Genomic DNA, 13,951 nt, shown 5'->3' with positions numbered 1-13,951 from the left:
TTTTTTTGTTGTTGCAAATATCATATTGATTATGATTTAAATACAGTTAATTGGCCTACAACATGATATAAGCATATATGATATATATATATATAAGAGCCTCTGATAAATGATCAAATACGTATACAAGTCATTGCCATTCAGGTAAGATCATCGATGTCCTAACAATTTCACAGGATACCCAGGATCTCTTTAATTTTGTGTTTTTTTTTTATCAGGTGTTTTGTGACCGAGCTTTCTGTGACTGTCATTACACCTTATCATGGCATCTTTTAATGTGATGAAAAGCACTAAATTATGGTATGAGTGACAAAGTGTTTCACAGAGTTTTAATAATTGCAGTAATTTCTACAACACACACTATACCAATGTAAAATAAGTGATGTGAGAGAAAGGTTTCCCAGAGCGATCTGTATTAACCTGCCTTACGTTAATGAGTAAGAAATATGGAAATCTTGTTGAAAAAAGGATGACAAACAAAGTTTCAGGTAGCAAACAACCCAGTGAATTTCAGCGTGACTCAGTTTTCACCTAAATAATGTGCGATGAAGTTTGCAATGAAAACCCTTTTCGGTCATTTTGAAAACATTTTCATCACTTATAAAGCATGACAATTTGGGTGAAGAAATCAAATAGATAGATACAGATAAAGATATTCAATATGTTTCCTTAACAATAGTTTCGTAATTACAAATGAAATGTCATATCAGTTATTGTATACAGCACAAAACTGGTACACAGTATGTAACACGTAAGAGCAGTTAAACTGGCACTGCAGCTTTTCATAGCGTTTAACACAGCCATGTTTTTTCCCCCTCATTTTAAGAATGTTCAACTTGAAGTATGAAGGAGAATGAACCGTCTCAGAAGAGATTTAACACTGCTGTAGGATTGCAAAGGGAGGGAATTTTACCAGTAACTCTAGAAATGTACCAGTAAACAAACAGATTTTTGGAAACTTGAGTTTTCATAACGTAAAAAAAATATAAAATAATAAATTGTTTTAATATGAAAAAAAAATCTCAAAGCTGTAAAACATTATCGGAAATATAACCCATCAACTTAGTGAACGCTGTTACTCTTTAATGAGGGTTTCAGCATGCAATATCCTTTATATTTTGGGGTTTTATTTATTTTACAATGCCAATATATCTTTGTTGTAAATGTTTTGGGGACAAATTGGTGGCAGTTGTGAAAAAAGGTAATTGGAAGAGTTGCAGAGATAATTGGAAATTACATCATTGTTCATTAGATGTGTTTTTCATTATTAGGTTATTTTCTCCTGAACCACATGGCCTATCTACTAGAAACGATGGACATCGTGGAAACAGATATAAAGAATATGAAGAAAATATGAATACATTTAGATTTCCAAAATTACCTTTAAATTACAATCATTTCTAAAAAATAAAAAGTTATTTTGGTAAATTACCGGGAGTTTTACAAACCTACACTGCTGTCAATAGATCTGGCAAATGGCAGGCAATGCTTTTTTTATGTCCCTCACAGCCACTAAAGATTAGAAGTTGTTCAACATTTTCTAGAGTCAGAAACAGTGGAATTAAACAGTATGTCCATGTCCTGAAACCATAATTTAATTTGAATCAATTCAACTGTGAAATATGAACTTTGGCTGTCCATGGACATTTAGATGATATCAAATGCACAGGACTTCTTAATGCAGTCTTATGAAGAGAAATGCTATAGCAAAGCGGTTTCAAAAGCCCTATGTGTGACACTCTGTAAAACTTATCTCGGAATTAAGGACGGAGAGTGCTTGAAAGTGTGCAGGAGTGACGTATGGCAAGCTAGTGAGGCACTTTGTGATGATAGGCCTTGTTATCAACATACTCTTCAAGAGTCATTGAGAATTTAAGGCTATGCATGTTCTCAGTTTCTATAATTAGGCATGGCAACATAGCTCAACTCCAATTGTGGCAGCAAGAATATAGGGTTAGTCTGTTCAGAGTTGTGGATTATATAGGATTATATAGTAAACATCTATGTTCAGAGTTGTGGATTATATAGTAAACATCTATGTTCAGAGTTGTGGATTATATAGTAAACATCTATGTTCAGAGTTGTGGATTATATAGTAAACATCTATGTTCAGAGTTGTGGAGTATATGTATATACTGAAGAAAGATATAAACGCAACATGCAAGAATTTCAATGACTCAATGACTTTACTGAGTTACAGTTCATATAAGGAAATCAGTCAATGGAAATACATTTTTTAGGCCCTAATCTATGAATTTCACATGACTGGGAATACAGACATGCATGCATCTGTTGGTCACAGATACCTTAAAAAAAAAGGTAGGGGCGTGGATCAGAAAACCAGTAGGTTGGACCTGGAACACGCTGTCATACACATCGATCCAGAGCATCCCACACATGCTCAATGGGTGACACATCTGTGATGCAGCCCATGGAAGAACTGGGACATTTTCAGCTTCCAAGAATTGTGTACAGATCCTTGCAACATGGGGCTGTGCATTATCATGCTGAAACAAGAGGTGATGTAATGTAATGTAATGTGATGGAGGTGGATGAATGGCACGACAATGGGCCTCAGTATCTCGTCACGGTATCTCTGTGCATTCAAATTGCCATCGATAAAATACAATTGGGTTTGTTGTCCTTAGTTTATGCCTTCCGTTACCATTATCCCGCCGCCACCATGGGGCATTCGGTTCACAACTTTGACATCAGCAAACTGTCGCACACATGACGCCATACACGTGATCTGCGGTTGTGAGGCCGATTGAACGTACTGACAAATTCTCTAAAATGACATTGGAGGCTTACGGTAGAGAAATTAACATTAAATTATCTGGAAACAGCTCTGGTGGACATTCCTGTAGTCAGCATGCCAATTGCACGCTACCTCAAAACTTGAGACATCTGTGGCATTGTTTTGTGTGACAAAGCTGCACATTTTAGAGTGGCCTTTTATTATCCCCAGCACAAGGTGCACCTGTGTAATGATCATGCTGTTTAATCATCTTCTTGATATGCCACACCTGTCAAGTGGATGGATTATCTTGGCAAAGGATAAATGCTCACTGAGAGGGATGTAAACAAGTTTGTGCAAAATATTTGAGACAAATAAGCTTTTTGTGCGTATGGAACATTTCTAGGATTTTTTTATTTCAGCTCTTGAAACATGGGACCAACACTTTACATGTTGCGTGTATATTTTTGTTCAGTGTTGTTCAATCCCATTACTTTTCAAAATACATACACTTTAGCATAGTTGTTTTAGAGGGGCAGTGGTATCGTCATCTAAAATGTGACATCTGTAAAGAAAAAGACAAAAACATAATTTAAAAATACTTCAACATAATTTGTGGCCTTACCAAGTCCTATGTAATGGTGCTTGTTTTAAAAGTCCAATGCAGCCATTTTTATCTGAATATCAAATCCTTTCTGTGTAACAATTAAGTACCCATTTTAAATTAAAATGGTCAAAAATGAACAAAAATATCTTCTTAGCAAAGAGCAATTTCTTAAGCAAGAGTTTTGCTATGACTGTCTGGGAGTGGTCTGAGTGGGGAGCGGAAAACTAGCTGTTATTGGCAAAGAGGTTAGGTAACTATTTAATCGCCTGGTGATGACACCAGGCAGGCCAAAACTCCATCCCACCAAAACAGGCTGAAATTTCACGCTGTCTTTTCAAACAGCTCTTACACTAAAAGGGCATTATCATAATTTTCACAATATCACTATTATTCCAACCTCATAGAGTGGAAATATACATAAAACACAGAACAATCAAGTTTTTGACTGCACTGGGGCTTTAATTCATCACAAACAAACAAAATATAAATAATTTGGTTGTTATGACGCAATTACCTTTTACCATGTAATTGTCCAGTAGATGCTAGGTAACTACCAGACTGCAATATACAGTAGAATGAAACTAAATAACCTCTACACAGTTTGAGAGTCCATACACGACTTACATGCAGACCTGAATCAGTGAAACACCCCATTAAAAAGGCCAGAGTGCCTTTGTGTGCTGTGCTATTTGAAGGGCATTGTTGAGTGGAGATGAGCCGAGACAGCTTGTTTTGTGAGAGCTGTGAGAGGTGTCTATGTCATCTCTTAGATAGGGACCATGGCAAGCAGCCGACCACAGATAAGGAACCAATTCAGCCGAACCACCATGTCATGACTATTCAGCTAAACACAGCAATATCTACTGTCATTTATGATACCTCTCAAAATTGTCCAATTTTGTGTACTACTCTTGCATAATACGGTTGGTTCATAATAACAAATATGAATGGACACCCAATGCTAAAGAGCTACAGTAAACTTTCAGGCTAGGTCTATTAGGCAGAGCTGTGTGGAAAATATTTCAAGGAGGGTGAACGGCAGGAGATAAGCAGAGACATGTCACTTTCCCTAAAATGGATACTAACAGCTAAAGGTCTTGGAAACTGCCCCCAAGGCACTTCTCAGTCTTGGGATAAAATTGGGTTCTTTTTTTGTCATGCCACCAGCTACATCCTAATTTGGCCTTCGGTCCCCCTTTATAAGGATCAGACAGCAGAGATGAGCTCGCAGTTACCCACAGAGTCAACAGAAACAAGATCTTTGCTCTGTGTTCACCCCAACTGATTATCTCTTTGTCTGTGGACCTCCAACAGCAACAATGGGTGACGCTCTCATGGCCGAGTTTGGGAAGGCTGCTCACTTTCTGAGGAAGTCAGACAAGGAGCGCCTGGAAGCCCAGACCAGGGCTTTTGACATCAAGACCGAGTGCTTCGTGGTTGATGACAAAGTAGAATATGTCAAGGGGCAGATCCAAAGCAAAGAGGGGGGAAAGGTGATCGTAAAGAGGGAGGACCAGACTATCGTGACCGTCAAGGAGGTGGACGTCCATCCCCAGAACCCGCCAAAATACGATAAAATCGAAGACATGGCCATGTTCACCTTCCTCCACGAGCCAGCTGTTCTGTTTAACCTCAAAGAGCGTTACGCAGCCTGGATGATCTACACCTACTCAGGGCTGTTCTGTGTGACAGTGAACCCATACAAGTGGCTTCCTGTCTATGACTCTGAGGTGGTGTCTGCCTACAGGGGAAAGAAGAGGACTGAAGCCCCCCCTCACATCTTCTCCATCTCAGATAATGCCTACCAGTATATGCTTACTGATCGGGAGAACCAGTCTGTTCTTATCACAGGAGAATCCGGTGCTGGAAAGACTGTCAACACCAAGAGAGTCATCCAGTACTTTGCCAGCATTGCAGCAGTTAGTGGGGTTAAGAGGGATCCAAGCAAGGGCACCCTGGAAGATCAAATCATCCAGGCTAACCCTGCACTAGAGGCTTTCGGTAATGCAAAAACACTGAGAAATGACAACTCATCACGTTTCGGCAAATTCATCCGTATTCACTTCGGGACCAGTGGGAAACTGTCCTCTGCCGACATAGAGACTTACCTTCTTGAGAAGTCCCGTATCACCTTTCAGCTCAAAGCTGAGAGGAACTACCATATTTTCTTCCAGATATTGTCCAATCAAAAGCCAGAGTTGTTGGACTTGCTGTTAATCACCAACAATCCATATGACTACTCCTACATCTCCCAAGGAGAGGTAACAGTAGCATCCATCAATGATTCTGAGGAACTGATGGCCACTGATAGTGCCTTCGATGTGCTCGGCTTTACTGCAGAGGAAAAACAGGGGGTCTACAAGTTGACAGGTGCCATAATGCACTACGGCAACATGAGGTTCAAACAAAAGCAGCGGGAGGAGCAGGCAGAGCCTGACGGTACAGAGGCTGCTGACAAGTCAGCTTACCTAATGGGGATAAATTCTGCAGATCTGATTAAAGGACTTTGCCATCCCAGAGTCAAGGTTGGCAATGAGTATGTCACCAAAGGTCAAGGTGTAGATCAGGTCTACTATTCCCTCGGTGCATTGGCTAAGTCAGTGTATGAAAAGATGTTCAACTGGATGGTGGTGAGAATCAACCACTCTCTTGACACAAAACAGGCACGCCAGCATTTCATAGGCGTACTGGACATTGCTGGATTTGAGATCTTTGATTTCAACACCTTTGAACAGCTCTGCATCAACTTCACAAATGAGAGACTGCAACAGTTTTTCAATCATCACATGTTTGTGCTCGAGCAAGAGGAGTACAAAAAGGAGGGCATTGACTGGGAGTTCATCGACTTTGGGATGGACTTGCAAGCTTGCATTGACCTCATTGAAAAGCCACTTGGGATCATGTCAATTCTAGAGGAAGAGTGCATGTTCCCCAAGGCCAGTGACCAGACCTTTAAGGCTAAGCTATATGACAACCATTTGGGCAAGAATAGAATGTTTCAGAAGCCAATTCCAGGTAAGGGCAAGGCAGAGGCACACTTTGCCCTGCTCCACTATGCTGGCACTGTTGATTACAATATTTCTGGCTGGCTGGTGAAGAACAAAGATCCATTGAATGAAACAGTGTGTGGTCTTTATGCAAAATCCTCCCTCAAGCTGTTGAGCCATCTTTTTGCCATCATAGCAACGGAGGGAGGTGACAAAGCTGGTGGAAAAGGAGGCAAAAAGAAAGGGTCTGCTTTCCAGACTGTATCTGCACTTCACAGGGAAAACCTAAACAAGCTGATGAGCACCCTGAAAACCACCCATCCCCACTTTGTCCGCTGCTTGATCCCAAATGAGAGCAAAACGCCAGGGACCATGGACAACTGCCTTGTGATGCACCAGCTTCGCTGTAACGGTGTGCTGGAGGGCATTCGAATCTGCAGAAAGGGCTTCCCAAACAGAGTCCTCTATGGCGACTTCAAACAGAGATATAGAATCCTGAATGCATCCGTCATTCCTGAGGGCCAGTTTATTGACTCCAAGAAAGCCGCTGAAAAGCTACTGGGATCATTGGACATTGATCACACTCAGTACCGGTTTGGCAACACCAAGGTCTTCTTCAAAGCAGGCTTGCTGGGTACATTGGAGGAGATGCGAGATGAACAACTCTCCCGCATCATTACAATGATCCAGGCCAACGCAAGAGCCATACTCATGAGGGCAGAGTACCAGAAGCTTGTGGAACGCAGGGATGCTCTAATGGTCATCCAGTGGAACCTTCGTGCCTTTTTAGGGGTTAAGAACTGGCCCTGGATGAAGATGTTCTTCAAAATCAAGCCACTGCTGAAGAGTGCTGAGTCTGACAAGGAGATGGCAAACATAAAGGACGAGTTCACTAAGCTCAAAGAGGCCTTTGAGAAATCTGAAGCAAGACGGAAGGAGCTTGAGGAGAAAGTGGTGAGTATTCTCCAAGAGAAGAACGACCTGCTCCTACAATGCCAGTCTGAGCAGGACACACTAACAGATGCTGAAGAGCGCTGTGAGCAGCTCATAAAAAGTAAGATCCAAATGGAAGCAAAAGTCAAAGAACTGACAGAACGTATGGAGGATGAAGAGGAGATGAATGCAGATCTCACAGCAAAGAAACGCAAGCTGGAGGATGAATGCTCTGAGTTGAAGAAAGATATAGATGACCTTGAGCTGACATTAGCCAAGGTTGAGAAAGAGAAACATGCCACAGAGAACAAGGTGAAGAACCTCACAGAGGAGATGGCTTCCCAGGATGAAAACATTGTGAAGCTGACCAAAGAGAAGAAGGCACTGCAGGAGGCTCATCAGCAGACACTCGATGACCTACAGAGTGAGGAGGACAAAGCCAACACCTTGACCAAAGCTAAAGCTAAGCTGGAGCAACAGGTGGATGACCTTGAGGGCTCCCTGGAACACGAAAAGAAAGTCAGAATGGAGCTTGAGCGCTCCAAGAGAAAGCTTGAGGGAGACCTAAAACTGAACCAAGAGAATTTGATGGATTTGGAGAACGACAAACAGCAGCAAGACGAGAAACTCAAGAAGAAAGAATTTGAGATGAGCAGCCTGACTGTAAAGATTGAGGATGAGCAGGTGGCTGGAGTTCAGCTCCAGAAGAAACTGAAGGAAAGCCAGGCACGAATCGAAGAGCTTGAAGAGGAGTTGGACGCTGAGCGAGCAGCCCGAGCCAAAGTGGAGAAGCAGCGATCTGATCTCTCCCGCGAGCTAGAGGACATAAGTGAGCGTTTGGAGGAAGCGGGAGGGGCCACATCTGTCCAGGTGGAGCTCAACAAGAAGAGGGAGAATGAATTTCTGAAACTTCGTAGGGACCTGGAGGAATCCACGCTTCAACATGAGGCCACTGCTGCATCCTTGAGGAAGAAGCATGCGGACAGTGTGGCCGAACTGGGTGAGCAAATCGACAACCTCCAGCGTGTCAAACAGAAGCTAGAGAAAGAGAAGAGTGAGCTGAAGCTGGAGCTAGACGACCTGTCCTCAAATATGGAGAGTGTGGTAAAGGCCAAATCCAACATGGAGAAGATGTGCCGATCGATGGAAGACAATATGAATGAGAACAAGACCAAGTATGAGGAGGCCCAGAGGTCCCTCAATGACTTCTCCTCACAGAGGGCCAGGCTGCTCACTGAAAATGGAGAGTTGGGACGTCAGTTGGAGGAGAAAGAGTGCCTGATTTCACAACTCACCAGGGGCAAGAGCTCCTACACCCAGCAGGTGGAGGATATGCGCAGGCAGCTCGAGGAGGAGGTCAAGGCGAAGAATTCACTGGCCCATGCTGTGCAATCTTCCCGTCATGACTGTGACCTGCTCAGGGAACAGTTTGAGGAGGAGCAGGAGGCCAAGGCAGAGCTGCAGAGGGCACTATCCAAGGCCAACACTGAAGTGTCCACATGGAGGGCAAGGTATGAGACTGATGGAATCCAGAAAACTGAGGAGCTGGAGGAAGCTAAAAAGAAGTTAGTCCAAAGACTGCAAGAAGCAGAGGAGGCTGTGGAGGCTGTGAACGCAAAGTGTTCCTCCCTCGAAAAGACCAAGAGTCGCCTCCAAAATGAAATTGAGGACCTGATGTTGGATCTTGAAAGATCTAATGCAGCATCTGCAGCTCTGGACAAGAAGCAGAGAACCTTTGACAAAGTCATGGCTGAGTGGAAGCAGAAGTATGAGGAGTCACAGTGTGAGCTTGAAGGTTCCCAGAAGGAGGCTCGGTCTCTCAGCACTGAGCTCTTCAAATTGAAGAATGCCTATGAGGAGTCCTTGGATCACCTGGAGACCATTCAAAGGGAGAATAAGAACCTGCAGGAGGAGATCTCTGACCTTACTGATCAACTTGGTGAGGGAGGAAAAAGCGCCCATGAATTGGAGAAACTTCGGAAGCAGCTGGAGCAAGAGAAAGCAGAGCTCCAGTCAGCACTGGAGGAGGCAGAAGGTTCCCTGGAGCACGAAGAGGGCAAGATCCTTCGGGCACAGCTGGAATTCAACCAGGTGAAGGCGGATATTGAGCGCAAGCTGGCAGAGAAAGATGAGGAAATGGAACAGGTCAAGAGAAACTACCAGCGCATGGTGGAGTCACTGCAGACCTCCCTCGAGTCTGAGACCAGGAGCCGCAACGAGGCCCTGAGAGTCAAGAAGAAGATGGAGGGCGACCTCAACGAGATGGAGATCCAGCTTAGCCAAGCCAACAGACAAGCGGCTGATGCCCAAAAGCAGCTTAAGAGCATCCAGTCATATCTGAAGGATACCCAGCTGCAGCTGGATGACTCTACACATGGGAATGAAGACCTGAAGGAGAACATTGCTCTCTTGGAGCGCAGGAACAATCTGTTCCAAGCGGAGCTGGAGGAACTTCGGGTTGTTCTTGAGCAGACAGAGCGTTGCCGCAAGCTGGCCGAACAGGAGCTCACTGAAGCCACAGAGCGCATGCAGCTCCTGCACTCTCAAAACACAGGCCTCATCAACCAGAAGAAGAAACAAGAGGCTGATCTGCTCCAACTGCAGACCGAGGTGGAGGAAGCAGTACAGGAGAACCGCAATGCTGAAGAGAAGGCCAAGAAGGCCATCACCGATGCAGCCATGATGGCAGAGGAGCTGAAGAAGGAGCAAGACACTAGTGCCCACCTGGAGCGTATGAAGAAGAATATGGAGCAGACCATTAAGGACCTGCAGCACCGTCTGGATGAGGCGGAACAAATCGCAATGAAGGGTGGGAAGAAGCAGCTCCAAAAGCTGGAGTTACGCATTAAGGAGTTGGAGAGCGAGCTGGAGGCGGAGCAGAAGAGGGGCACAGAGTCCATCAAGGGGGTGCGCAAGTACGAGCGGCGCATCAAGGAGCTCACTTACCAGACGACGGAGGATCGCAAGAACATGGCTCGCATCCAGGACCTGGCGGACAAGCTGCAGCTGAAGGTGAAGTCCTACAAGCGCGCCTCCGAGGAGGCAGAGGAACAGGCCAATGCTAACCTGGCCAAGTTCCGCAAGCTGCAGCATGAGCTGGAGGAGGCTGAAGAGCGAGCAGACATCGCCGAGTCCCAGGTGAACAAACTCCGGGCCAAGACCAGGGACGGGTCTGGCAAGAAGGGCTTGGATGAGTGAGGAGGTCCCAACACAGCAATGTCACAGGTGTGTTGATTAGAACAATTACACCTTTTTCTCACAATTGCATTATAGAGCAGAATGTAGGATATGAAGAATATATTCCAGACAATGAGTACATTTTACATGCATACTTATAATTCAATATTACTTCCTTACTTACTCTGATAATCTTAATCGGTATAAGGTCATAAGCTAAGTAAGCATAAACCGATTAAAATACCTAGATTTTTTAAATAATTAGGACATGTAAACGCCTTAATCGGAGTTGTGTATTTGATCTGCTCTCACCAGCAGTGCGAGCCTCCCTCTTCGGCACGAGTGAAGTGAGTTTGGAAAGTATGCATTATAGAAATGATTTTCAGATGCAAACTTTATATGTCTAAACTCAGAATCAAATAGGCTTCCCAAAAAGTATATGATCACTGTGATAAAACGTTTAAGTTGATAGGGTATTTTCTGCATTTTTCAAAGCCTCATCAGGTAGCCTGATTAACAGCTGTCCATGTTAACCGGATTCTAAGGGAAATCGATCTTCTTGCAAAGCATATAAATGTTTTAATCAAGCTATTATAGTAATGAGAGTAATCACAATAATAATATTATTGAATGCATGTACATGTACCTAATTATTTAAGAGGAATAGGCTTCATTAGTTTAAGAATACATACCTAATTGTAATGCCCTAAATCATTTCACTGTGCTACATAAATCACATTGTATTGTAATTACACAATTAAAGTGAAATGTGAATACCATGGTTGGTTATGATGATTACAAAAATGTCTTGCTTAGGGCCTGTGCATGTCTTTACCGCATCGTACACACATGTTTAAACTATACAGGAGAAAGATGCATTGCTGGATTTGTAAGCGTGGCTTCATGTCTAGTAAGTGGTCATGTTGTTTTTGAGGATAGTCTGTAAACCGTAGCGGGGACATGCTGTGTAATATTGTTGATCTAAAGCAGAGAAAAAGGATGGGAAATGTTTTGATGTCAACAAAGATATTTCCTGAAATGATTTTGTCAGATATATAACTCTCAAAACATGAGTTATTGTCAGACTTTCCTTTTAATCTGTTCCAACAGTGTGTCCATTGTCAATGTAACAATGACAAACTGTCTCCACATTTGTAAAGTACATTGGAAATGAATGCTACCAATTGTGCACCATAACATCTTAAATCCTTAAAGGATTAAACTAACAACATTGTATTACAACTATGAAAATGAAGCATTGCTCTGCACTAAAAACTGCCTCCGGCACATTGCTTAATGTATCCCGTGGTTTTTCTAAGGATTATGTAATATGATGAATAAAGTTTGAGGAATGTAAAATACTTGGCAGGTGTATCATACATCAGAATACAGGGGAAACAGGGTAACAGGCCTGTACTCGATCCCAACCCCGCAGCTTCTCATCAAACAAGGGAGAGAGGATCTTCGCCCGACCAGACTGAAACTGTGACTGCAACTGTGCTGGGTTTGGTTTAAAATAATTCATTTTTGTTAAGTAAAATCATACACTAGTTCTACTAAGCTCCGTTTTAGAAAATTGATTATTTCAATATTGTAGTGTCAAAACAGTAGGGTTAAAAAGCACCATAAGCATGATCGCTGAGGCCTGCTTATCTACATAGCCAAAGGCTACACATGCAAATACAGGTACACTCAGTCACACACCGATCCGATCAGAGGTAGCCAAACAAATCTATTGCTCTTGTTTTGGCAGTGTCTGAGGGGGAACTGCGTTATATCCCGCCCTTTTCCTATTAGGGTCATATATCTGTCTCTTTAAAATGAGCTAGTTCATTCCCTACATGTAAATAGATCTATCGTTTTACTGAAACAAACATGAATCAGGGATTGCACAGTATTTCAAATTGTGTAAATTGTATTCTCGCTGATCAGCGACAGCATTTCTTGACCAATACTGACCTCTAGAGGTGTTTACGGGGAATGTTTGTGATTCGTTAAAACTACTGTACAAAGAAAATTAATAACATTAACAACAGCATGTGAAACACATTCATAGTACTCACGGTAAAGACAAACTAACAAAATGTTTAATATAAATGTAATTCTCCTTTAATTCAGACTCTGTATGGAGAAGTGTCATACAACCTACACAGTACACATAGCCTTTTTTCTTCTCCTTTTTTAAACTATTTTCTACATTGTACAATAATAGTGAAAAGTATGAAATTAGTAACCACAAAAAAGTATCCACCGTTTGCCTTGATGACAGCTTTGCATACTCTTGGACATTCTCTCAACCAGCTTCACGAGGTAGTCACCTGGAATGCATTTCAATTAAGAGGTGTGTCTTGTTAAAAGTTCATTTCTGGAATATCTTTCCTTCTTAATGCATTTGAGCCAATCAGTTGTGTTGTGTGACAAGGTAGGGGTGGTATACATAAGATAGTCCTATTTGGTAAAAGACCAAGTCCATATTATGGCAAGAAAAGCTTAAATAAGCAAAGAGAAACAACAGTCCATCATCACTTTAAGACATGAAGGTCAGTCAATCTGGAAGAATTCAAGAACTTTGAAAGTTTCTTCAAATGCAGTCACAAAAACCATCAAGCACTATGATGTAACTGGCTCTCATGAGGACCGCCACAGGAAAGGAAGACCCAGAGTTACCTCTGCTGCAGAGAATAAGTTCATTACAGTTACCAGCCTCAGAAATTGCATCCCAAATAAATGCTTCACAGAGTTCAAGTAACAGTCACATCTCAACATCAACTGCTCAGAGGTTTCTACGTGAATCAGGCCTTTATGATCGAATTGCTGCAAAGAAACCACTACTTAAGGACACCAATAAGAAGAAGAGACTTGGGCCTAGAAACACGAGCAATGGACATTAGACTGGTGGAAATTTGTCCTTTGGTCTGATGAGTCCAAATTTGAGATTTTTGGTTCCAACTGCTGTGTCTTTATGAGACGCAGAGTAGGTGCTCTGTAAGGGCTATTTGACCTGGCCTCCACAATCACCCAACCTCAACCTAACTGAGATGGTTTGGGATGAGTTGGACCGCAGAGTGAAGGAAAAGCAGCCAACAAGTGCTCAGCACGTGTGGGATATCCTTCAAGACTGTTGGAAAAACATTCCAGATGAAGCTGACTGAGAGAATGCCAAGAGTGTGTAAAGTTATCATCAAGGCAAAGGGTGACTATTTTGAAGATTAGACAATATATTTTGATTTGTTGAACATTTTTTTGTTTACTACATGATTCCATATGTGTTATTTCATAGTTGATGTATTCACTATTATTCTACAATGTAGAACATTTAAAAAAAATTAAGAATAACTCTTGAATGAGTATGTGTCCAAACTTTTGCGTGGTACTGTATGTACTCAGTACCTTCGCAAAGTATTCAGACCCCTTTATTTTTTCCACATTTTGTTACATTACAGCCTTATTCTAAAATGGATTAAATAAATAAAAACCCTCAGCAATCTACACACAATACCCCATAATTAC

The 13,951-nt window shown here is 42.4% G+C and overlaps 1 protein-coding gene across 1 annotated transcript; it reads left to right on the top strand.

The window, feature by feature from the left end:
* Positions 1-4,562: 4,562 nt before the first annotated feature.
* Positions 4,563-11,220, top strand: LOC106571133 (myosin-6). The gene has a single exon (XM_045695585.1). It carries the CDS (start codon positions 4,664-4,666, stop codon positions 10,460-10,462), a length of 5,799 nt encoding a protein of 1,932 aa, XP_045551541.1. The 5' UTR covers positions 4,563-4,663; the 3' UTR covers positions 10,463-11,220.
* The last annotated feature ends 2,731 nt before the right edge of the window (positions 11,221-13,951 follow it).

This window comes from Salmo salar, chromosome ssa15, assembly GCF_905237065.1.
Source record: "Salmo salar chromosome ssa15, Ssal_v3.1, whole genome shotgun sequence".
NCBI lineage: Eukaryota > Metazoa > Chordata > Actinopteri > Salmoniformes > Salmonidae > Salmo > Salmo salar.
This window is presented reverse-complemented; position numbering and strand designations above follow the sequence as displayed.